The sequence below is a fragment of the Sarcophilus harrisii genome, chromosome 2 (assembly GCF_902635505.1).
Source record: "Sarcophilus harrisii chromosome 2, mSarHar1.11, whole genome shotgun sequence".
Lineage (NCBI taxonomy): Eukaryota > Metazoa > Chordata > Mammalia > Dasyuromorphia > Dasyuridae > Sarcophilus > Sarcophilus harrisii.
In genome coordinates, this window is record NC_045427.1 from 308,476,840 (window position 1) to 308,504,684 (window position 27,845).

The following is a 27,845-nucleotide window of genomic DNA, read 5'->3' on the forward strand; positions in this document are numbered from 1 at the left end:
GCATTTAATGGATTTGGCATATGTCTATTGCTTTTATATTCCAAATACTTTATTACTTGAACATGAGAACTCTAGAAATAGAATCATTTTAAGGACAAAAAGACACAGAGTAAATGTTTCTCACAAGACCTTCCATTCCACTCATTCAGAAACATTTATTAAGCAATTAACTTGGGCAGAGAGGACAGTTATATAGCACTTGTGGATAGAGCACTTGACAGAATCAGGAAGACTAATCATGAAGAATTCAAATTTGACTTCAGATACTTAGAAGCTGTGTGACTCTGAATAAGTCACTCAACTCTGCCTCAGCTTTCTCATCTATAAAGTGAGCTGGAAGAGGAAATGGCAAACTATTCCAATATCTTTGCCAAGAAACCCCAAATGGGTCACAAAGAATGGAATACAACTGAAACAACACAACGTTGGACAGAGAACTGTCCTAGGTGCTGAGGCAGAAACAGAGTTTGAACTGTCCACATGGAATTTGCAATTAATAGGAGAAATGACCCCAACAGATAATTGTAATATGTATGATTACATGAAAAATATATCAAAGCATTACAGAAGAGCTGTAAAAGGTCATTACAGATACAAAGAATTAGGAAAAGTCTCAAGAAAAATGTAGCATTTGAACTAAGTAGAAATTCAACAGTTAAGGCATGGTGAACAGTATAAGCAACGGTCCAGAGACTGATGGTCAGGCCTTCCTTGGAGATTTTGGTTATTTCATATGAGATAAGGCTAAAAAGGTAGGGTGGCAACAGTTTGTGGTAGACATCAAATGCCAGACAAGATTATGGACTTTAATCCCTAGGTAATGGAGAGCCATTTGAGATTTTTGAGCAATGGTATGTGAAATCCATAACTATGCATATAGAAGGTTTTTGTGTGATGGCATGAAGAATGGATTAGTTGGGAAAGCTGAAAAGCTGAAAACCTTCTTAAGAGAAAGAGTTCAGGGAGGAGGTAACAAAGACCATTACTAATTTGAGAGCTCTGGGGACAGATGGGCCAAATATTGTAGAAGGATGGCTGGCAGGATATGTTAATTGATTAGAAATGAAGATTGCTTCTGTAACCTAAGAAAAGGTTTTGGGGAGTTTTTGAGTTGCTTTGTCAAGAAACTAGGTGTCTTCTTTCATATCCTTATTCCCCTCTTCCCCATGGTTAGATGCCTGACCTTCTTTCAATCTGTACCTGAGAATCTTGGCTGCCTATCCATTACATTTTGGACTTGTTTGCAAAATTCCTCAACATCATTGATAGAGAGCATATCAGTTCTAGAGGCAGAGATGAAGTGCTCTAGTTAAGGATGTAGGGCTAAGTTTTATAAACCTTTGTTTTTTTTTCCCTTGCTGATCTGAACTCTTAAAATATTCATATTCAAATAGTGTTTTGAAGGATGATGGTAAAAATAAAAATAATAGCTATTATTTGTATAATGCTTTGGAAATCCCTTTGTATTTGATATGGCAGTTTGTCATAGTGGAAAGCAAATTGCCTTCAGTACCGAGACCTGGACTCAGTTCTCACCTCTAACATAACATTTGTGTGGTCTTGCACAAGTCACTTTCCCTCTTGGTGCTCTAGGCATCTCTTTAAAATTACAGATTGCAAGAAGGTACCTTTGTCTGCATTGGTAGAGAGCTTTTCCTTACCCAGGAATACCTCATACTAAATACAGTTATAGGTCTTTTCCTTCTCTATCTTCTTTGGATATCACTATTTTTTAGGATCATAAATTTGTTATTGTTTGTCCTTCTTCTTCAAAGAGGACCAATGGCATCACATGATGATGTCTTGACTTGCACGTTAATTGGATTTAAGTGAAACAGAATTGCATAAATTCTCACTTTTCCAGAATCATTGAAGTCTAGTGGCAAGACAAAAGTTAGGGTGACCAGCAATTGCAATTTGGGAGTAGACATCCCCCTAACTCACCAATGGGTTTGAGGTCTATTGACTACTCTTAACCTGATTTAGTTCATCTGTTGAGATGTTTTTTTTTATTAGGGTGTAGCTGCTATGCATGCTACAGCTTCTTGGAACCACAGGTGAAAGCTGGACACCAAAGGCAGATAAGCAGCCCTAAAAATGACTTGGCAAGCTCTCCCACCAAAGGACTCCCTGAAGGACCTCCCAGAAGATCCCAAATACAGAATCATAGATTTAGAACTCTAAGGAACTTTAGAGTTCATTGAATCCAAAACCTACTTCTTTACACTTTGCAAATGAGTAAATTAAGCCACAGATAGATTAAAGATCTTACTCAGGATCATATAAGTGTAAGTGGTGGGATTCAAACCCAACTCCTCCTAACATTTTCCTCATAAGTTTGTGAGAAGAGTTTTTACAGGAACTGTTCTCCTCATTTTAGAAAGAAAATGAGGCTTAGAAAAAATGGTTTTCCAGGGGAAAAAGGTTAAATATGACATGACCCCTCTCTTCATGATCATTTCCTAAAGTCACAGAATTTATATGTTTTTTTTTGAGTTTAAACACAATTCAGGTTTTCTGCCTCCAGAGACTGAGTAAGAAGAACAATAATAAGAACTACAGTTTATATATTATCTTAAGATTGACAATGCATGGCAGACTCTAGAAAAGCTGGAAAGACTTACATCAATTGATGTTGAGCAAAGTAAGCAGAACCAGGAGAACATTGTATACACTATGGTAAACTTAGCTCTTCTCAGCAATACAGTGATCTAAGACAATGCTAATAGACTTGTTATGGAAAATGCTATCCGCATCCACAGTGAGACTGAATGTAGATCAAAGTATAGAATTTTCACTTTTTTGTTTTATTTTCTTTCTTGTGATTTTCCTCTTTTGTTCTATTTTTTCTTTCAGAACATGACTAATATGAAAATATGTTTAAAATGATTGTACATGTATAACCTAAATTAGACTGCTTGCTGCCTTGGTGAGTGAGGATGTAACTAAGGGAAGGGAGAAAAGATTTAGAACTTAAAAATCTTTAAAAAATTACATGTAATTGGAAAAATAAAATACTATTAAGAGAAAAAAATTGTAAAAGTAAAAAAATTTTAAAAGATTCACAATGTACATTACCTACATCATCTCCTTTGGTCCTCTGAACAACCCTGTAAGGTAGGTGTTACTATTATCACCATTTAACTGATGAGGAAATTAAGGATCCTTAAAATCAATGATTTAATTAAATTCAATTAAATAAAATTAAAATTAAATGACTTGTTCAGGGTCATACAGCTAATGAGTGTTTGAGGAAGAATTTGTACCTAAGTACCTGTTGTTAAGTTCAACTCTATCTGTATCACCTAGATCATCTTTCTACTATTATCATGTTACCTAAAGTGGGGATAGCTGAATAAAAGGATTCACCTAAATAGAGTAACAATGAATCAGAGGGACTTTATGGCTATATATCTCTCTATCTTATGAAAAAAAATGATAATAGAAAGCAAGAGAAGAGGATCAATTGCTCTACATCAATTATTATCTATTGTTTTGTTTACTCTTCATTCTATGTAAAGCCATGTGTTCAAGGTCATATTTTAATAAATTTAGGAGAGGCAAATGATTGTATTCATTTCCAGTTTCTTAGAATTTAAATCAGAGGTTCAAATAAAGGCCATATCACTATGTCCTGCAATAGTTGGATGTTATATCTTTTATTTTTTCCAGACATTTGGGTAGTAAAATCTATATAGACCTAGGTTCATAATTAGGAACTGAGTTCAAATCCAGCCTAAGGCAATTCCTAGCTGTGTGGTCCTGGACATGTCACTTAACCTCTATCTGCCCGTTTCTTCAGCTGTAAAATGGAGATAATAATACCTAGCCTATTTGTAAAGTATTTAGTATAGTCTGTCACATAGTAAACATTTAATGTGCTTGTTTCCTTCTTTCCTTCCTTTCTTAGGATGAAGGAAAAGAATTATATCAATGTTAACCTATAAGAAGGAAAACATCAACTTTATGGTCATATCATTTGGATTTGGTCCCTTCTATTTATACTTGAGCAGTACAAATGTGGTACTTTTCTGTCCAGGTTCTTGCTTCTGGTCATTTAGCAATTGTTCTAATAAGATGAGTACCTTCTGGATACACGATGCAGTGCCAAGTACTGGCAGGAGATAGGACAGAAGGAGAAGTCATGCTCTTTGATTTATTTCACCCACATGGAATATCCACCCATGTCTGATTCTTTCCCACACTATTGACTATTTGAGCCTCTTGTACTATGTTGAGTACATATACACATTGAGTACATAATACATCTATTACATTATAGGTGTGTGATTGAAAGGTAAGCAATTAAGAGAGTCAAATGGACTTTGCCACACAGTCTATCTTGACAGGATAACAAGTGACCCTAACCAACAAACTTCAGGCACATCATCCCTACTTCCCATAATGGTCAATGCTATGCACTATGCCCTCATTTCCCAGTCACTTTATGAAGAAGAGGAGGAATGTACTGTGGTAAAGAATTCATGCAAAAGACACCACAGTGGATGCACACTAAAGAACACTTCTTGAAATCATGCGCCATTACAGCTCTACAAACACATAGCAAAAGCAAGTGGCTACAGCGATGTCAACTTGGGACTGATCCCAGCTTTGCTGCCAGAGTTCATAGAGGGAATTTTAAGTTGTTCTTTTTCTTTTTTTGTATATAGTTTGATTAATATTAATTTTATAAATGAACATTTGACCAATAATTAGCTTTTTTTTTTTTTTTTCTGTGTGCACAGTAATGACCTTTCTGGGTTATTGCAGAAAAGACATCAGCTCCTGAGCTCATAGAGGTATATGAATTCTTCCATTCCTCTAAAAGCAAGGGCAGAAAAACCACACACCCAGGTCTGAAACTCAGTAGTTGTGCAGGCAGCTTTTTATTTAGAAAAAAGTTTGCTCTTTTGCAAATCCATCCCTAGAAGAGAAGCTGCAAACAGGGCACAAGGGTATTGGAGGCAAGAAAAGCACCAAATTTCATCCCAGCCCAAATAAAACCTCAAAACAACACAAAAACAAAAACAAAAACAAAGAAAAGGTGGAGGGGGAAAAAGCACAACTGAACTTACCACACTGCGAGTGAACTTTTCTAAGGAAGTTCTACGACCTTGCTCATTTTCTGGCTTTGGGGGAAAAAAATTGGGAGAAAAATACAGGGAAAACAATCTTCAGCTTAGATGTAGTTTTCAAAGGGCAGCAAAAGTTAAAGAAAGAAGCCAAAAGAAAAGCAAAACCATAAAAATAACAAAAACAAAAAAAAAGGGGGAGAGAGCATCCAGTGCTGTTTACATGAGGAAAGAAACTCTCTAAGGAAAGTGTCACCAACTTCTTTGTCTGGAGGGGAGGAGGACTGAATATTTAATCTCTCTAGATTTTATAACCTTCCTTAAATGCATAGATTAGAAACAACCAACACTTCTCAGTTGAATCCCAAGTCCTGGTCAGCTTGTTTTATAATGCACTGTTTTTCTATTAGCTTTTGTTTAAAAAATAGAGCAGGCTGCCATCTTGGATTGTCCTTCCCACTCCCAACCATTTTAGGCGAAGTGCCTAAAGTGTAACTTTTTTTGTGTGTGTCTGAGTATAATTAGACACAGCACAGAGCAGAAAAGCCTTATAGTAGGAGGAAATCAGCCTGGTGGATTTTAGGAAGGAACTCAGCAGAAAGTCTATCTTCCCCTCTAGCAGTGTCCTTTCCAGATACTAAGAAATCTGGGTTTTTCCTCCCATTCTTAACGGCTTCTATTGAAGGCTTCCATGTGAATCTACCACACTACTACTGTGGCACAACAGGAAGCAACAGGCTTATCCAAACTCTTTTCTTAACAAAAAGATAGACTGTGCATTAAAGGGACATCTTCAGCACTGTAATTAGAATAGGCCAATATTGGCTTTACTCTGGGGGCCCTGATAGTACTAGTAGTTTTGCCAGTATTAAAAAAAGTGGGGCTTAGTACCTAGTTAGTAAAAATAATTAGTTAAATTTGGAAACTACCAGATGCTTCATTGTGGAACAAGTCCCAGGGGATCCCTCCCCTAGCCCACCATTTTCTTTTTTTCCCTTCTGTGGCTTTCCTCCCCAAGTGGTACCCTAAGCATCACTTGAGAGTGAATTTGATGTTGCTTGTTTTGGTTATCATGGATAGTCACTCAGAACTGAGTGTGTGTGTGTGAATCAGCCAGTTCTGGTAACTGGGTCTTTTATTACTGTGAGGAAAAGCTGGTTAAGCCTCCCCATGGTCCTATCGAAAATTCTGCCACTGACAAATGTCCATCTTGTGTTCTGATAACTGCAAAACATCACACGAGACTCACTCTTAAGCAGCAAACTTGGAATGGCATGGTGGGAAGCATGGAGGAGAGGAAAGAAGTCAGAAACAAAGACCAGGAACTCTCCATACTCTGTGGGGTGGATGGGTATGCATGCTACCAGACTGGAAGTACAGGTGTGTGGCTGTTGATTGAGCCTCTCTCCAGCATTTTCTGTCTGTATGATTCAGAAAAGTGTGGTCACAACCCACATAGTTGCTTAGTTTGCCCTCAAACTCAGTTCCTGGGGCCCATGTTTGAGGCAGCCTTACAAAGTAAAGGAAGGAAACTCTGAAAAAAAAAAGAGGCAGAGAAAGGGGGGGAAGGAAAGAAAAAGGGAGGAAGGAAAAAAGAAAGAAAGACATAAAGAAAGAAAGAAAAAGAAAGAAAAAAAAAAGAAAGAAAAAGAAAGGAAGGAAGAAAGAAGAAAGAAAAATGCTACCACACAACATAAATTAAAAAAAAAATAAGGCAATGAAGAAGCCAGGTATCTATGGGCCTGCAGGATACAGTGAAAGCCTGGGGAGTGGGCCAAGGACACTTATTGGCCTGCATTGCAGATAACACATACTAGCATACCAGGACCCAGCATGACAGCAAAGTCACTCAGCAGGAGGAAAAGCAGATACTAGAAGTAACAAGGAAAACAGAGAAATAATGACAAAAAGATCGAGGATGAACATTCTTCCATCATGCAGGTAATGAAAACTATATGCCTGATTCTGAATAACATGATAAGTCTCCTCCTCTTTGGGGTGATAGATAATTCAACTACAGGTTAGTGGTAAAAGGGGGTGCTAGTTTAATGCCTCGATCTTCTATACCACAGCCATTTGAGTTTACAGTGTTATATATCCAATTCATTTCCCTTGGGGAGAAGTAAAGAAGTAAAAATGACACTGTGGTCATTATATTGTTATAGGTAATCCACAGGGAGGCCAACAAGTTTTTTCCTTAGCCTAAATAAGCTAATAATACTAAATAAGTATTTTCTGATTTGGAACAAAGCTCCCTCTCTTGGTTTCCCTCTAAGAAAGATATATCACTATTATTTCATAAATCATGGAAAGCACACTAAGAATGATTTGAATTCTTGCTCAAATCATATTACCTTTTGGGGCTGTCATATCACATGATTGACTTCTGTTGAAGTTTATAGTCTATTAAGATCCAAGAATTTTTTTTCAAAGAAACTAGATAATCTCTCATGGATCTTATGGAAGGTTTTTCTTTTTTTTTTTAAACATCAAAGTATCAGAAGTACATACCTTCAAATGCTATCAAGGAACTATTCATAGCAGTAACAATTGAGGAAGAAGACTTATGTATCTACTCCCTTTTTGGAGTAATTGACTTTTGTTAAGGAGGTTCTACTCCCATCTTCTTTTGGGTTTACATGTTCTCTTTCTCATCTGCAGTTCCATGACATGAATGTTCTTATCAGGGAATGTCTATTTCCAAATTTGGCAAAGATGTGGGTAAATCAAATATACCACTGGACATCCACTGGAAGGCTAGAAGCTGAGAAAACTAGGATTAATTTGATTTTGTATAGTGCTTAATGCCATTGTCTTTGAATATAACTGTTCTCTGGACATTGAAAGACTTATTTGAAAGTTATGCATTGTGGTCATTATATCATTATAGATAACCCACAGGGAGGCCAATAAGTTTCTTCCTTAGCCCTTATAAATACTCTCTAATGAATTCACTATTTAATCTGAGCATCTGGGAGTAACTTAGATGTTCTTTTTATCATTTTCCATTCCTTCAATGGATAAACTTTTTTCTTTCCCATTGAGTATTTCCCATAGACTAAAGGATCTTTTTTATCTTTCCCCTTCTCAGCTTCCAAACAGGCTCAGATTAGCTAATTCCTTACTTATACAACTCTTGACTTCCTAGGAAACACACCAAGAAATGGTGATCATTTAGGACACCCCAACCCTATAAGGAATTCATTTTGACCTTCATTGGTGAGAGCTGAATTACTATGACCTCTCTTTTTACAATAACCACAAAAGAAAGGGCATTGAAGGCATTTATAGGAAGCATTGTCTTCCTGTCTCCTTCTTTCCACTTTCCTTTTCCCAACCAGAATTTCTTTAAGGCTAGTAGGGGTTCCTTGCAGCAAGGATATTGCCATATATACTGGAGGAGAAGGAAGAAAAGTGTGATCAAAGACCATGGAGCTATATGATACCAAACAGTGTACAAAGACAGTATTATAGAAATCCCACAGAGGCCAGTGTCTTAAGCACACACAAAGTGGGCTACACAGTTGAGAGAAACACCAGCAAAGAGAATGTTGATGGAAAACCAAGAGTTTCAAGAAGGCAGCCCAGGAAGAGAGCGATAGAAAGAGAAAATGTGGGAAGAAAACATTTGTTCTAAAGTATTATGGAAATAGACTTTGGTACAAGTGGGCACCACACTCAATCACATGGAGGACATGGAACTATGCTGGAAAGGGTACAAAGCATTTAAACATAGTCTGATGAAATTCAGAAGCAATTTTTCTACTTGCCCCTTCTACCCCAGGGGACCAGCTAGATTTCATTAGAGTTTATCTTTGTTACAGCCACCCTTCCCTCACCTGCATTTTTCAGGATTCCTGGCTCCCCCAGTCGACTGCAGGGAACCATGACTTAGTTTCAAAGTGAGAAGAAAGAAGCCGGGCAACTAGATTCTGTGCAAAGCTTATAAGTTCTTCTGGGTTAAAATATAAAAATGTTTCAGGTTGAGTGGGAATGAGGTAAAGGGTCAAAGGGGATGATTTTCTAGACAAAGAAAGGTGCCAGCCCAATTCCCTTATCAACAAATGTCCTCATTCATCTTCCCTGTGAGAGTCAACAAGATCAGGTTCTGTATCAACCTACTTCTCTCATCTCCTGAATGAGATATTGGGCTTTTATGAGCAACACTTTCATCTGTCCCCCCTTTTCCCTCTGTGCATAGCATATGCAGAATATGGGAACAGGGACACAGTGGGAAGGATTTTATATCTTGGATGTTTGAAGTTAGAAAATAATCATTCTCATTCTATCAACAAGAAAAAAAGTAGCCAATAGGAAAGGGTAAGAAGAAGAAAAAACAAACAAAAAGCCCAGGAAATAATAGTCTTATTTTCACACTCGCGGCAAGCAGCAGGCAAGAATCAATAGGTGATAAGAGAGGCAAGCCTGTCTTTCCCCCCATATACCTTCTTCTTTGCCTGTAGTAAGTCCTGGTAAGCATTAGACCGAAGAAACCGGGTATAGCTGTCACTCTTCATCAGCTTGTAAATGTGCTCCTGGAAGAGGAGAGGAGCATAGGGAAGACATCAGAAAGAATTGTTATCTAACACCAATCTGAAATTACCAAGGTAGTAGCATCAATTAAAAGTTTCAAGAGGGATATATTCAACTATGCCAACAGATGAACACATCACATGATTTTTCAAGCAAGAAAAGTAAATTTTCTTTTATAGAGTACAAGATCCTACTGGTCAGAGAGGTTTGATCTTTATAAAATTTCTTTTTTTTAAAATTTCAATTTCACTTTATTTTTCAGGCCCAATTCCCCCTTTAACTTTTACCTCCTCTCCCACATTGAAAAAACAAGTAAAATATATATATATAGTTAAGCAAATTCCCTCATTAGCCAGGTCATTTTTTTAACTTTCCAATTCTATCACCTGTCCATTTTTAAAGTGAGTAGCATGCTTCATCAAGAGCAGCTAAATAGTGGGGTGGGTACAGTGGCAGGCTTAGAGTCAGGAAGACCCATCATCCTGAATTCAAATCTGGCCTCAGACTCTTATGAGTTTGTGACCCTGAGCAAATCATTTAGCCCTGTTTGCCTCAATTTTCTCATCTGTAAAATGAGCTAGAGAAGGAAATGGCAAACCACTACAATATCTTTACCAAGAAAACCCCAGAGAGAGTCCCCAAAAGTTAGACAAATAATTGAACAACAAATGCATGCCTTTTTATGAATCCCCTGGAATTATGATTGGTCATTGTGTTGAATGGTCTCTTAAAATTATGTCTTTATAATGCTATTAGTATGTAATTTTTCCTTCTGATTTTGCTTATTTCACTTTGTATTAGTATCTACAAATCTTCCCAGATTTCTCTAAAACCATCTCCTTCATCTCTTCTTACAGCACAAAAGTATTCCATCACATTCATTCATTCTGCAGTGTTCAACTTTTCTTATAATAAACTCTCTCATTACTGGATAAATCATAGCTTTGACTATAAGCTTTGACCTTTGTTGGCAAGGAGTTATCTATATTTTTAGTGTGTGGCCCAGACTTGCTATAACTTTCCTTCCAAGGAGGAAGTGTCTTTTAATCTCATGGCTGTAGCCACCACCTGCAGGGATTTTTGAGCCCAAGAATATGATACACTATACAAGATTATACTGTTTCTATTTCTTCTCCCTTTATTTGCTAAGAAGGATGGGTTCAGTTGTCAAGATTTTAGTTTTTTTAATGTTAAGCTACAAACTAACTTTCACCCTTTTCTAGAGGCTTCTTAATTCTTCTTCACTATCTGCCATTATAGTAGTATTGTCTGCATATCTGACATTGTTCACATTTCTCCTAGGAACCTTAATTTCAGTTTTCAGTTTTTCCTGTTTGGTATTTAACTTGATGTACTCTGAATATAAGTTAAATGAATAAGGTGACAACATACAACTTTGTTGTACTTTCTCAATGTTGAGCCAATCAATTGTTCCATGTTTGGTTCTAACTTTTGCATCTTAGCCTGCATACAGGTTCCTCAGGAGACAAGTAAGATGATCTGGTACTCCCATCTCTTTGAATGGCTTGCCATATTTTGTTGTGATCAATGCAGTCAAAGACTTTAGTGTGGTCAATGAAGCAAAAGTAAATGTTTTTTTCTGGAACTCTCTTGCTTTCTCCATAATCCAGTGAATATTGGCAATTTGGTCTCTAATTCCTCTGCCTCTTGGAAAATCAGCCTATTTTCTGATCATTCTTGATTTACATATTGCTGAAGTCTAGCTTGCAAAATCTTAAGCAAAACCTTACTGGTGTGCAATTGTTTGACAATTTTGATATTCTTTGGCATTGCCCTTTTTTAGGATTAAGATGTAAACATATGTTTTACAATTCTGTGGTCACTGTTGATTTTTCTAAATTTGCTGGCTTATTAAGTGTAGCACTTTAACAGCATTTTCTGTTGGGATTATAAATAGCTCAACTGGAATTCTATCACCTCCACTAGACTTACTGTTAGCAATGTTTTTTAAGGCCTACTTGACTTCATTTTCCAGGATGTCTGTCTCTGGTTCAGTAATCATACCATCATAGTTATTGGTGATATTAAGTGTTATATATTTGTGATATATGTGATGTTATATATATTCTTGCCACCTCTTCTACTTCTATTAAATCTCTACCATTATGATTATGTATCATGTACATTTTTGCATGAAACTGTTCCCTTAATATCTTTAATTTTCTGGAAGAGAGCTCTTGCTTATCCCATCCTACTGTTTCCTTCTATCTCTTTACATTGCTTATTGGAGAAAACCTTCTTATCTTTCCTTATTAGTCTCTGGAATTCTTCATTCAATTGGGTATATATTTCCCTTTCTCTTTCCTTTTTCTTCAGATTTCGTAAAGCCTCCTCAGACAGATTTTACTTTCTTATCCTTTTTCTTGTCTGTCTATAGTTCTTCAGGCATTTTTATCTACTAGAGTTAATTCCTTAAATTTATTCATCACCTCTACTTCATATTATAAAAGATGTTATGTCATACCTATACAGTTTGATGATTTCCTCTATTTTCTTGAATTTAAGTTTGAATTTTGCAGTAAGAAGCACGTAATCTGAGCCACAGTCAGTTTCAGCTTTTGTTTTAACTAATTTTATAGATCTGCTACAACTTTGACTGCAGAGTAGATAATCAATTTTATTTCTATATTGATCATCTAGTTTATTCATGTTTAGAGTAACATTTTGAGTTGTTGAAAAAGAATGTTTGCTATGATCCAACAAATTATCTTGACAAAAATATTATTCTCTGCCCTGATTAATTTTTTTTATTCTAAAGCCAAATTTGCCTGTTTTTCCAATTATCTTCTGATTTTTCCTTTAGCATTCCAATCACCTTAGATAAATGTGACATCAGTTTTTGAAGGTTATTTGTATAAGATGTTGTAAGTCTTCATAGAACTGAGGACTTCAGCCTCTTCAGCATCAGTGGATAGAGTACAGACTTATATTTACTGTGATGATGAATTGTTTGTCTTGGATTCAAAACATATCATTTTGTCATTACTATTTTTCTCACTCTTTTATTATTTATTTATTGTTTATTATTTTTTTATTAATTATGAGGGTTACTTCATTTTTTTAAGGGATTCTGTTAAATTCATCCATTCCCACATTGATTTGAGTTCACCGAAGATGTTGATATTTAATTTTTCCATCTCCTGTTTGACTATATTCAGTTTCCTTTGGTTCAAAGGTTCCTATGCAATAATGATTATTTGGAGAATTGAACTCTTCTTTCATCACCAGACATATCAATAACTGAACTTACTTTTAGTTTTGGCCCAGAAATTTCATTATTTTTAGAGCTACTTGTACTTGTCTTCCATTCATCCCAAATAGTGTTTGGATATCTCCAACTTGAGCAGCTCATTTTCGAGTGTTATATCTTTTATTAATTTAATACTATCAATGGAATTTTCTTGGCAAAGACACTGGAGTGATTTGCCATTTCCTTCTCTAATGGATCATCTTTTCTTAGAACTATCCACTCTGACCTCTCCATCTTGGGTAACCAGGTACAGCATAGCTCATAGTTTCATTAGCTAAACATGCCCCTCTACCCTAGCAGTTGTGATCCAGGAGAAAACTTTCAATGTATATTTTTCTAATTATTAGTGATTTATAGCATTTTTATGTTATTGTTAATAATTTGTCATGTTGGTTAAGAAAATTCAGAACAAAAAGGAACCAGAAAGAAAACAAAACAAAAGCAAGGTGAAAATAGTATTCAGTCCCCATAGTTCTTTCTTTGGATGTGGATGGTCAATGAACATTTATTAGGTGCCTAATATATACCACACTGTGCTAAGCACTGAGGATACAAGAAAGGTAAAAGAAAGTCTCTGCTATCAAGAAGTCAAATGGGGAGACAACATGTAAAAAACAAAGACTATATACAAATAAGATACATACAAGATAAATTAGAAATAATCAACAGAGGTAAAATATTAGACTTAAGAGGAATCAGGAAAGGCTTCTTGAAGAAGACATTTTAGGTAGGGCTTTCTGTTTGGCTCCAGATAGAAAGTGAAAAGAATATATGCCTGGATTTGATGCATGGAAAAATTGTTATTGTTGTTATTAAGACATTTCAGTCATGTTTCCCTATTTGTGATACCAGTTGAGTTTTCTTGACAGAAATAATTTGTCATTTCCTTCTCCAGCTCATTTTACAGATGAGAAAACTGAGGCAAACAGGTTTAAGTGATTTGCTCAAGATCACACAGCTAGTAAGTGTCTGAGGTCAAATTTGAACTCAAGATGAGTCTTTCTGACTCCAGTCTCAGTATTCTATCCACTGTGCCACCTAACTAGGAAAATATTTCCTTACAGAACTGTCAAAAAATAAAACAGACTGGGAAAGTAGTGAATTCTCACTCTCTGAAGGTCATCAAATAGATTCTGGCTAAGAATCAGTCCATGATTCCATAAAGGTGGTGCCTGTTTAAATATGAAGTCTGGCTTGATGATTATGAAGGATCCTTGCCCGTCTGAGACACTGACATACTGGGATAGGATCTGGCTTCATCGAGACCTTTTATTCAAAATTTTTATGCCAGGCATAGTGGGTATGAAAAGCTATTGGTAGCAACTATCACTATTTTGGAAAAAACCTGTAAGGAAGAATACATGAGCCTTTTGCTCCTCTTTCCCTCCCTCCTTTCTCTCCTCTCTTTTTCCATCTTCCCTCCCTCCTTCCCTCTTTTCATCCCTCTCTCCTTCCTCTTCATCTACACTTCCCTTCCTCCTCCTATCCCACCCTCTTTCCTTTCTCTCTCTCTCTCTTCCTTCCTTCCTCTCTCCCTTCTCCCTTTCCTTCCTTATTTCCTCCCTCTCTCCTTCCTTTTCCCTACCGTCCCTTCCTCCCTTTCCCCTCCCTCCCTTCTTCTCTCCTTCCCTCCTTCCTTCCCTCCCTCTCTCCCTTTTTCCTCTCTCCTTCCTTCCTTTCCTTCCTTTCCTTCCTTCCTTCCTTCCTTCCTTCCTTCCTTCCCTTCCTTCCTTCCTTCCCTTCCTTCCTTCCTTCCTTCCTTCCTTCTTTCCTTCCTTCCTTCCTTCCTTCCTTCTTTCCTTCCTTCCTCCCTCCCTCCCTCCCTCCCTCTCTTCTTCTCTCCCTCCTTCCCTCCCTTTTTCTCTTCCTTCCTTCCTTCCTTCCTTCCTTTCTCCAGGGAGCAGAGTTAATAGAGGTCTACCTGAAAACCTGACTGCAAATTTGATCTCAGATACTTACTAGCTGTGTTACCCCAGGCAAATCACTTAAACTATATTTGCCCCAGTTTCCTTAACTGTAAAATAGAGATAATAACATCACCTACCTCACAGGGTTGTTGTGAAGATAAAATGAGTTAATATTTGTAAAAGTGCTTAGCACAATGTCTGGCACAATATGGCAGTGTAAGCACAATATGAATGCCTATTCCCTCCTACCTCCCTATGTCATCTGCTGAAATTGTTGGGAATATTCTTGGGCTGAGCCACTACTGATAGGCATATTAACCTTTTCTGTTTCTAACCTGGGCCAGTTTCCCCTTCCTTAGGTAACTTGGTGGTCCCTTGTCAGATGCTCCCAGAGGTCAACAAATTAATGTTAAACTCAATAAGAGAATACTTGGCTCACTGCAGCTCATAACTGATGAGCTCAAGAGACCTGCCAGTTTCTGTCTTCCTGGTAGCTAGGATGACCAGCATGTGTAAGTAACCATGCTCAGCTTTTTGACTGTTTCTTAAGAGGACTGATCTAAAGGGAAAGATGAGAACACAGGATATGCAATCTGCCCTACCTCAACCCATATTAGCACTTAAGAGTGGGAGTTCCTTACAACCAGATGTGTGTGTGTGTGTGTGTGTGTGTGTGTGTGTGTGTGTGTATGTGTGTGTTGAAGGGATATATTGAAGCAGAACATCCAATGTTTAAAACCATTAGAAATCTTCTTGTTGAAAAGAGTAGATACTTGTTGCAGTGGAGAAAGGATTAGTTTTCCATAGGTCAAGGATGATAGGGTTCTACAATATGTTAACTGTCCCCACCACCATTCTCCAAGGTAGAGAGAAAGTCATGTCACTGTAGTGGTTGATAGTTATAGTGTATGAAAGTCAATTCTGATAAGATCTTCCACCACAATTTCCTTTCCTTAGGCTGAGCCCTCAATAATGAAAGGCCTATTTGCTCAGAAGGGTAAAAAGAAATCAAAAAAGGATGGCTTTTGAGGGAGATATGGGAGCTGAATCTAAGCTGCACCTGCTACAAATCAGTGTTTTGCCATGAGATCCTTCCTTTTTTTACAAATAAACCATCATGACCCTCATAGGAATAGGAGAAGGCAAACAGCCAACTACCTGGAACCTTGAGAGGATGAGAGAAAGATATCAGGGCAGCTGAACCATTTAAAAATAACTTTGCATACTTGTCTTTGCTTTGGAGACCCACAACAGAGAGGAACTCATTTGCCCTGCTTCAAAATTGTCTTCTTGGAAACCACTCAGTTGGAAGATTGCATAGGAGTCAAGAGTTATCATTAGGATTTAGAAGAACCATATTTTTCTTCCTGCAGGTGTAATTGCCTCCTCTCTTCTTTCCACTTCCCTAAATTTCCTAGCATAATAGTAGAAGATGCAAAGTTTAAGAACTTGTCCCTGTGAGGAAGGCATTACTACCACTGGGCAGCAAAGTAGAGAGATTGCTGGACCCAGAATCAGGAAATTCAAATGTACCCTCAGGCACTTACTAGCTGTGTAACTCTAGACAAGTCACTTAACTCCTGCCTCAGTTTCCTCAACTATAAAAAAGGGATAATTACAGCACTTACTTTACAGGGTTATTGTGAGGATTGGATGAGATGCTATTTGTAAAGCACTTAGCATAGGGCCTGATATATAATACATGCTTGATGAATATTCCCTTCCCTTCTCCCTGAGCCTCATTTCCTTATGTGTATAATGGAGTTAAACAAAAGTGTCTCTGCTATTACTTCTAGTTGCAGTTTTATGATTCCATGATCATATACTTACTATCTCTGTCAACTTTTGTACAAGTCAATTAAGCTCTTTAGACCTTAGTTTCCTCATCTGTAAAATAAGAAGTTTGGGCTAGAAGGTTTATGAGGTTCTTTCCACTCTAGGGTTATGACCCTGTGATTAAACAACCCTTATATGGATATTGTATAGCTACATATCAAGTAGCTAGGTGGTGAAGTGAATGAAGTACCTAGTTTGGAGGCAGAAAGACTCATCTTCCTGAGGTCAAATCCAGTGATTCAATCCATGATCAAGTCCATGATCCATGAGACCTATCCATCTCATACTAATAATCACTTAAAAAATACCTAGGGGCAGCTAGGTGGCTCAGTGGATAGAGTGCTAGGCCTGAAGTCAGGAAGATTCATCTTGCAAGTCTCAGTAAGCTTACACACACACACATGTATACATGTATGTGTATACATACATATATGCACGTTCACATAGAATATATAAATTTTATACATACATGTATGTTTATATATAATATAAATGTGTGTGCACACAGTTTACATATAATATACTAATGTGTATAATACACATATGTATGCTTACATATAATATATGTATATTATATGTGTATATATTATCTATTATATGTATATATATTATATACATATTATATGTGTATATACATATATATATATATATATATATATATATATATATATATAAATTCTCCTTCACTTAACTTTGTTACAAAATGTCTCTTTTGTGCAACTCTCTCCTTTTCACTAGGTAGCAGATAAAATGTTAATGTGTTGTACATATGGAATTTTTAGATCAGTTAAGCTTATGAGCCACAAAATAAATCTCTCCAATTTCATCAGCTATAAAAATAATTGAAACATTAAAAACATTTCAAAACAGTCTGATGACTTCTTTTCTTTCTTATTAGAAAACCAGCATTTGGGTTGGCAGAGGGAGGGAATATTGATGGTCAATAAAAGAATGGTGTTAGTAATGATTTTTGTTAAGAGTTGTAAGACAGAAGTACCAAATTCAAATAGAAACAAGAACCACTAAACTGTCTACAGTATCTGTGCAAACAGAAATCACTTAGAAAACCACACATTAACATTAAATATGTCAAAACACACTCTGAGCTATCTAATCAGAATAAAATGTTTTCAATTACCTCTTAATCAGGTTGGACAGCTCAGAATGTGTTTGGCACCTTTGTTGTAAAGGGTCTTACAATGATATCATTTTTAATTTAATTTAATTTAATCTTAAAGATAAGGATAGAGAGGACAAGGGAGCATAAGTGATTTGCTTAAAGTTAATCATTAGGGATAAGAATTAAGATTTCAATCTAGATCATCTGATCTAAGTAGAATATTCTTTTAACTGCATTAATTTATCATTTAAAAAAAAAAAATCTTTTTTTTTTTTTTTTTTTTTTTTGTTCTGAGAGAAATGTAATACATCTACTTAAATTTAGAGGATAAGCTAACAATGTCATTTCTACTCTGGAATAACCATGAAGATATACTAGGCTCCTAGAAAACAACAAGGAAACTCTCTGATTTTGACTTCCCATGAATCTTCTGTGTGCTGAAAACCACATATATTCAGACCATGGTGGGAGAAGACTGCTAATAGTAAAGTGAACAATTCTCCACTATCCTGACCGAATCTCAGGATGTCTTACTGTTAACAACCTCATTTATTTCTATCAAGGAAACATCATTTTGGAGAGGACATTGATAAGATGGAGCATTTCTTAGATAAGGGTAATCAGAACATTGAGAAGAGTGGAAACTGCATCATGTCAGAATCACTTGAAGAAACAAGGAATATTTAGCCTGGAAAAGAGAAGACTTAGGAAATCCAAACTACTTCCAAGAATTTGAAGAACTGTTATGTGGAAGCAGGATTAAGTTTGTTTTTCTTGTCCTTAAAGGAGTAGGAGCAATGGGTGGAAATTCCAGTCAGATTTCTGTTTGATATAGGTATAAGGTATCATCAGAAAGGTATTATCTTAACAAAGTAACAAGATGCTTTTTTCTGTCTTTGGCATTATTTCCTCATTCAAGATCTGATTATTCTCAGTAGCATCACCTTTGGGAATTACAGGATCATAGACTTAGAGTTCATTGAGTCTAACTCTCATTTTACAAGTAAAGAAACTGGGGCTGAAAAAGATTAAGTGATTTAATGAGTCACAAAGCCAGCAAGTTTCTGAGGCAGGAACTTAACTCAGATTCTCTCTGACTCCAAGCTTGGCCTACCTAGCTTAATTTGTTCATATGATCTTTATAGGTTTTAAAGAATACCTTGACTGTGGGTATCTGTTAATTCATTGTTTTAGGTGGCACAATGGATGGAGCATGGAGTCTGGAGTCAGGAGGGCCTTCATTAAAATCCAGTCTCAGATATTTATTAGCAAGTTACTTAACCTCACTTTGCATGAGTTTCTTATCTATAAAATGAAGATAACAACAACATTATGATAATAACAACAATATGAATATATTATTGACTTTATATTAAATATATATTATTGAATATAATAACAATAACCCCAGAGGGTTGTTGTAAAGATCACATGAGATAATTGTAAAGTGCTTAATACAATGCCTGGCCCATAGTAAGTATTATATAAATGGTGTTGTTCAGTTATTTTTCAATTGTATCCAACTCTAGAAAACTCTATATGAGATTTTCTTGGTAAAGATACTGGAGTGACTTTCCATTTCCTTCTCCAACTACTACATATCTATATCTATACACATATACATATATACAATTATTATATTGTAATATTATACATTTATTATTAATTTATATAATATATTATTATATATTGTATGCCATATAACAATATATTATACAATATATAACAATATAATATATATGTGTGTATCTATATACATATATGTGTGTATACACACACACATCATTATTCCGTGGCAGATAACTGAGTCCTATTATCTGAAGATGTTTGAATCAGTCCTGACAGACTAGTCCTTGAATTTAGGCTTTAAAAGGAAACAGATTCAGAATAGGAGAAAGGTCACCAAGCTAGAAAACACAGATAAGAGAGGACATAGGCAGAGAGGACCCTGAAGATAGTCTTCCTCAGAGATGGAAATAGTAGAAAAATTGTGACTGAAAGAGTGGAGATTCTGTATTTAAGTATCTACTATGTGCCAGGCATTTGTGCTAAACTTTTTATCAATATTATTGCACTTGATCCTTGCAATAACCCTAGGAGGTAGGTGCTATTATTATCCCAAATTTTAGAGGTGAGCAAAATGAAGCAGAAAATAGGGTTAGTGTCTTGCCCACATTCATACTGCTAGTAAGTGTCTGAGGCAGGATTGGAAGTTAGGTCTTCCCAACTTCATATGCTCTCTCTCTCTCTCTCTTCTCTTCTCTTTCTCTCTCTCTTCTCTCTCTCTCTCTCTCTCTCTCTCTCTCTCTCTCTCTCTCTCTCTTTCTCTCTCTCAATATATGTGAGCAAACATTATATATATATTTGTGTTTGAATATACATATGTGCATATATTATATACACATATGTATGTATAAGTGAAAGAAAGAAACATTTACTAAATCCTTACTATACTAATTAGCTGCCTATATGCTACACATATATATGTACATGCTATTGACAACATGCTAAAAGTTAGCTATAAATAATCCTCTGTGGAATCATTAGGATTTTAAATGCATCCATTATCTTGGTCCATGATTGCTGGAGTTAAAATCATGAAGATTGAGTTCAAATTCAGTTAGCTATGTGATTATGGGCAAGTCAGCCTCCACCTCAGTTTCCTCATATATAAAATGGTGATAACACCTACTTCCTAGGCTTAGTTATGAGGATCAAATGAGATAAAATTTATAAATCATTTTGCCAGCTTTTGAGTGCTACATAAATGCTAACTGTTGTTTTTGTTACAGTATGGAAACTGTTTTTATGCACAGAAAGTAACATTAGAAGGGAGAAGTGATTGATCATTATTAATCTGCATGGCATCTGGATACATGCATTCAGTTCAATGTAATGGAAGTTTATATCCTTTGAACATGGTTATTTCTCACTTCTAAGCAGGGGCCACTACAAAGATAACTGATGATTTGCCTTCTAAGTCAAACAAACATTGTAGGAGTTGAGTTTAAAAAGTGTTTTCTTTTTTCCCTCCACTTGGCAGGGTCATTAAGTTTTGTGAAAAATCTGCATCCTGGAAACACTAAAAAACTGAATCTGTAAAAAATACAATGTGAAAAACTGTAAAATTCAGTTCTTTGATTCAGAATGCAGAAGACATATCTTTTGGAGTAACCAATGCAGGGATTTGCTTTTCTTGACTGAATATTTACCTAAAGGTTAATATTTTTCTATTTCTTTCTTTTTTCTCCAATGGGGGGATGGATAGGAGATAACACAAATTTTTGTTCATTGAAAAAATAAAATTTGATTGTAAAAAAATTAAATTCCTTGAAGATGTTTGCTCACAGTAGTAATAGTTTTTCATGAAATAATCAGACTGAAATCATAAGCAAAAAGATTGTTTAAGCATCCCTTCCTGCATCACTTGCTCCCTGTCTCCCCTAATAAGCCACACACAAGATGAAATAAAAATCTGTCAGGACAGTGGTAATCTTTATTAAAATATGCTTGGCTTGGGTGTACACCAGGAAATGCCCTCCAATTTAAAATTAATTTCAGGAAACGTAATGAGTTTGTGAAACAAAAAAAATGGTGGCCCCACTTTCCCTGTGAGAACAAAGATTAGTGGCCTTCAGGAGGCTATTTCTACTCACTGGAGATTTGAGACAAAAAGGCACTTTGTAGTATTTTTGGTTCAAGTAAATGATAGACACACTTGTGTGCTCAAATGAGGCTTCTTTTGAAAATCTCCATTTGGACATCATATTCACCAGTGGGAAGCTGAGAGGCTCCACCAATGGTAGATTATTAAGTTTTCTGAGAATCTCTTAGCTCACGATTTACCACTGACCTGAGCAGTGTCTCCTTGGTTACTTCATGTGGCTAATGATGGCTGAGTACTGGAAATGATGTATTGCTACATGGAAAAAAATGCCCAGAATACTTGGTATGAAATTTGTCTTTGCTTTTAAAAGGTTTTAATCCTAAACAAAAAACAATGGACAACTTATTTGCCTTTCCTTTATGGTGTATATATTAGAGATGGCTATAATTTAGGCTTCCACTATCAATTAGCCCATTTTATTGAATATCTATGATTTTCAGTGCTGTGTGTAGGTAAGGAATTAAATAAAATCCAGGACAATCATTGAGGTGTTTCCAAACCCCAGAACGCAGGAATATTAGGAAAGACTGGAGGCACAAGTTTATAATCTCACTCCTGGGCAATTGAGAGATGCTAGCAGAACTGATAGGGAAATTTCATCAATGAATAAGATATTAAGAGAAGGACAGATATTTTAAAGAGCAATGAATGAAAATTAAGATGGTAGCAGGTGAAGGCTGAAGGAAATGATGTGAGGTCATTACGTAATTCTGCTAATGGGCCCTTGGGCTGGATTAAGAAAGGCATAATTTCTAGGGATAAGAAGATAAATGGCACTCTGTACTCTGTTCTGGCCAGACACTTTATGCCATATTGTTTTCGGTTGTGGGTGCCACATTACCAGATAAACTAGAGAGTAGCCAAGATAGCAAAGAGACTTGAGTTCATGCTACATGAAAATCAATTGAAGGGACTTGGAAAGATTAATCTGGATAAGAGCAGGCTCGGGGATCATAGGATCATAGATTTGATATTGAAAGAAGCCCTTCAAGTTCCTTGAGTTCAATGTCATTTTACACATAAGGAAACAGATATAGGAAATTCAATAGGAAATTTATATGCAACATGAATAGAATGTTAGGTCAGATGATCGCACTGGGCATCTGGAAGGTGTAGAAGTCAAGTAGATGGGTATTGTCTGGTGGTTCTCCTTATCACCGGAAGGAAAAGAATTGGTCACTCCCATCTTATACAAGCAAGGTATGAACAGTCAAGTAGTTCATATAGGTTCTAGCTGGCCTAAATGCTAGATGCTAGATGGGTAAAGAAAGTCAGATAAAGGGGAAAGGGCATGCCTGATGTTGGTTCTGACATGTGTTACCTATCCTAACAGATTGTAAACTCCTTAAAGGCTATGCCATTTTCTATCTTCATTTTTTCTCATAGGTTCTAGTACAGTGTACATTGTTATTACAGTTGAATGGTTTTAGTCATGTCCAATGCTTTGTGACATCATTTAAGGTTTTCTTGGCAAAGATGCTGGAGTAGTTTCCCATTTCCTTTTCTAGCTCATGTTACAGATGAATAAACTGAGGCAAACAGGGTTAAGTGACTTGCTCAGGGTCACATATCTATTAAGTGTCTGAAGCCAGATTTGAACTCTGAAAGATGAGTCTTCCTGACTCCAGGCCCAGCACTTTCCCCAGGCACCACCTAGCTGTTCATTCTTAACTTTATCTCTCATTAATGTCCTGATTCTTCACTTTAGCCAAACTTGTCAACTTATTTTCCCCCAAATACTATACATTTTCCCAACTTTTACCTTTTGTCTTGTCTTACAGTGACTAACTCTTCCACCACTATCTGTCCTGCCAAATAAGGGCATTTCTTGTTACTAACACCCTCCTCCAAAACTCTTTCCTGAGCATAGCAATGAGAAGTGAAGTCTTCCTATTTTGAACATCTGCAGCATTCATAGTATATGTCAAAGGTATCAAACATGAATTTATGATATCTCCAAACATTCCCTAGTACCTGAAACAAATGAAAATATAATTAGGAAGTATTTAGCTAAATAAATATTTGAATTTGACACCACTGGTCCACATCATTTGTTTGGCATGTGTCTCATGCTGTTTTATGGTTATTACCTTTTCTTGTCTTTATGTCTCTCTGAAAGCATGTAGAGAAGAATGATGTGAGTAAGGGTAAGGAAGTAAGAAAGTTCATTGCACATCTTGGGGAAAGAAAATAGATCAATTTGGCTAGAGTGATTCTTCAGTCAGGAGAATAGTGGGAAGAGATGTAGGAGCCAATCTCTATGCAATTTTATATCTTCAAGTGATGGAGACAACTGTCCCTTTATACTTAGTCTTCAATATATTAACAGCTCTGTCATCTCATTGTTGTAGATATTTCTTCAGGTGAGACAGATTACAACCTATGAAAAGTAGCCCATCTTGTCCATGACCTATAATTTGCCAATGAATATTCAATCCAAGTGCAGGAGGCTTTCCATTTATTCTCTTGAGATTGTGAGATCAGTAAATGATTTAATTGATAATCCTTCATTTTCATGAATGAATTGCCCATTCATTTTGAATATACATTTCTTGTATTGTCTTTTACCCAGCTTTTCCTATGTAAATTCCTATATCTATGCAAAATATTTTGCAACCTATTTACCCTATCACATGACCCTTCATTGCCTTTGAAGTTATCCCCCACTCCAATTCTTTTCAGTCAGTCAATAACCATTTGTTAAGTACCTAGAATAAGGCAGGCACCAAGCACTGAATATACAAAGAAGGACAAAAAACAGTCCTTCCCCATCACAATCTAATGGGGGAGATAACTTGCAAACAAATAAGTACAAACAAGCTATATCATACAAAGGATTAAAAAGAAAATAATCAAAAAAGGAAAGGAATTAAATTAAAGAAAGGCTTCCTATAAAATGTAGGGTTTGGGGAAGGGATTTGAAGAAAGCCAGGGAAACCGGGAGGCAGAGAGTAGGAGGTAGAATATTTCAGGCATGGGCGACAGCTGATGAAAATTCTCAGAGTGAAGCAATGGAGTGACTTCACAAAATAACAAGGAACCCAGCTGGCATCAATGGATTGAAGAGTATATGAGGAGGTTTAAGGTGTAAAAAGACTAGAAAGTTCAGAGAGGGCTTTGGATTTTGGGATCCAGGAAGCTTTTCTCTTTGAATTCTAAAGGGATTTGAATATTAAACAGAGGATTTTGTATTTGATCTTAGTGGTGATAGGGACTCATTTGAGTTTACTGAGTGGGGAGATAAGAAGATCGCTTTGACAGCTGATAGTAGATGATCTGGAATGAGGAGAGACTTGTGGCAAGCAGACCAACAAGTAAGCTATTGCAATAGTCTAAACTTGAGATGATGAGGGCAGATGTGTATTCCATGGGTTACAACTGCACATTACCTGATGAGTAATGGAGCTTTCCTATGAATACACAGTTGGTGAAATTGTGAATTGGTCCATTCTGCAGAGCTATTTGGAATTATTCTATAAGAAATGAATAAAATGTCCAATTCTTTGACCCATAGATTCCAATACTAGACATCTCTTGCCAAAGAGGGAAAAGATAGAAATACTATATATCTCAATTTTTTTTTTACAGATATGTAAAATGGAGAAAATGATAACACATCTCCTAGAGCTGTTGTGAAAATCAAATGAGATAATAATTGTAAAGTGTTTAGCACAATGTCCAGCACATAGCAAGTGCTATATAAATGTTAGCTATTAGTAATGTTTGGTCAATTTGAAAAAATGCCTTCTTTATCTCTCTTAATCTTCATAAGAGCTGGTTTGCTGAGAAATTAATATATTTGAAAATTAATGTAATGCAAAAAACAAAAGGCATTAATAAAAATAAGATTATACTTTAAATATTATTTTTTCAAAGATAGGCCTTTGTTTCAATGAGAATAAGGGCTTTTAAAAGTTTCACAAAAACAATCCAGGCACTCTCCTATATACTTTTGGATTCAATTTATTGTTCAGTCGATTCAGTCTTATACATAGGAGCCAAAAATTTTTATTCATGGGCTCTTTTCAAAAGACATCCACAGCAGCAAATTTTAGAAATGTTTCCTATTGAACAGAGGAATATTCCTGGGAAATATCTAGGTTATTATTTTTATCTTCTCCATTAATTTTGTTCCTTGAATTTACTTTTTACTTACTAAACACACTTTCAGGATTATCTTTCAGACAACTCCATAAAGTACATTGGTAAGGTATAATCACTCCCATTTTATGGAGGAGTATGTTGAAGATAAGAAGAGAAAAGTTACAAGATCATACTTTAAAGTTCCTAGAAACAAGCTCGAGGCCTATGAAATAGAAATATTATGTCTGAGGGAAGAGAGATCAATCAAATTATAGTCCATAGAACTTTAGAAAAGGCTAAACTGACCAACAGAATGAAAGAGCAGAACTCTGGCCCCACACAGATAATGTGTCTTATGAAAGAGTTCCACAGAAAACAACATGGGCAATTAGCTATAAAAATGGATCCAAAGCAATGTGCAGAGGGAATCTTTCCTAAATGGACCTGTAATGCTAATGAATTCTTTCTACAGACCACTCACTTCCTAACATTAGTATAAGCTATGTCATATGGTAGCAAAGTTAGTTCCTTAAATGCTTATCCTGAGTTGGAACTGTTCTAGTGGGTACTTGCCTACTGATCTTTATCAGGTTGTCATATAGAGGCAGCTAGTCCCTGACTCTGCCCTACCCAAGATACTCAGTTTTTACTCTGTTGACATGACAAGGGGAAGAAGCAGGGTGATGCTGACTTTTGCTGATCAAGGTTTGCTATTCCTTTATAAATAGCATCTAGTGACATAGATATTTAGCTAGCTAGCTAGAAAGGCAGAAAGAGCAGTTACTAAGCACTATATGCCCTGGCATTGTGTTAAAGCCTGGGGATACAAATAAAAGAATACTAGATATTTCCATTATCACTAAATTCAGATTCTAATTGTGGAAGACTACATACAAGGGAAATGGAAGAGGATGGGGGAGACAGCATGGTTGGAGATGTCCAAGAACACTGTGAAAGCCTATAACTGGGCATGATAAAGCCAAAGTTGGTCTATCAAAGGCCAAGGAGATATTATATATAATAAAGCTAGTCCCTTAAGTTTTCCAAAATCCTATACACACATATAAATTTCATTTGTTCCTCATAAGAATTCTGTAACGTAGGTACCCCCTTCATTTGGCTAACAAGTATTTGAAATGGGATTTGAACCCAGCTCTTCCTCACTTCAAATACAAAGCTCCAATCCATTGTGCCACATAGTTATCTCATACTAATCATTACTTAATAAATACCTAAGGACAGCTAGATGGCTCAATGGATAGAGTGCTGATCCTGAAATCTGGAAGACTCATCTTCCTGAGTTGAAATTTGGCTTTAGACACTCACCAGATATGTGACCCTGGGCTATTTCCTTCATCCTGTTTGCCTCGGTTACCTCATCTGGAAAATGAGCTGGAAAAGGAAATATCAAGCCACTCCAATATTTTTGTTAAGAAAACCCAAATTGGGGTCCCAAAAAGCTAGATATGACTGAAACGACTGGATAGTAATAATAAATACCTGCTAGATTGGGTTGGAGCTGAGAGTCTAGAACTGATTTTTGTTTATGCTCTTGCTTCTAAATATTGCTTATTTAAAGATTTTTGTTTAGTTTTTGATGGATTAAGGGCTATAATTAAATAAAAAGTCTTTATTTCAACAAATATTTTACTATGTTTCTACAGCATTATGCTCAGCCCTGGATTTGTCCTGATATTTCATTAGTATCTGGAATTCTTTTAAGGAAATGCATATCTGCACCTATTCCCCACTTATTATTTAAGAGAGTCCCTGAGTTTCATGGAGCATTGAGAAGGTCACACAGCTGATGGATATCAGAAGCAGAACTCCAAAAGAGCTTTCTATTCACTACAAAAGAAGATTATAAAGATTAAATAAGCTATGATATAGCCTTCATAGAGTGTACAATAGAAAGTATTTAGAGGTTCTATTTCTGGGGTGTATGTGTATGTGCCCAAGAGTGTATGTGTTTACATGAAGCTTTTCTTTATCATCCCCTCCTTGATCCATATTAATCATAGGCAACCAAAGAATGTTATAATGATCAGAAAAATTCGAAATCACTCTTTACTACACTTCTGTCCTGATCCATTTATTTCTGAACATAATGTTCTTTCCTTATTTTTAACTCATTCATGCATTCTTTTGGGGGAGGTCTTACATAAGGTCTCCTAAGAAGAAAAATTCCTTTCTACATAGCATCACTTTGCTGATAAACTATAGCTAAAAATGATTTAGCTATATATATGCAGAAAAAAAAGAACCCAGCAAATATATGTAAGGTAATTTTATTTAGTTGTCCATTGCCAAAGATAATTAAATAGACTTCTAATTTGATTATAATCCTTAGTCAATT

General features: G+C 36.0%; 1 protein-coding gene across 1 annotated transcript in view; it reads right to left on the reverse strand.

The window, feature by feature from the left end:
* The window catches only part of RGS6 (regulator of G protein signaling 6), a 610,477-nt gene that overhangs the window by 35,756 nt on the left and 546,876 nt on the right, over positions 1–27,845 (reverse strand). The window contains 2 exon segments of the mRNA XM_031952584.1: positions 5,076–5,129; positions 9,518–9,607. Coding sequence (XP_031808444.1) covers positions 5,076–5,129; positions 9,518–9,607 — 144 coding nt within the window.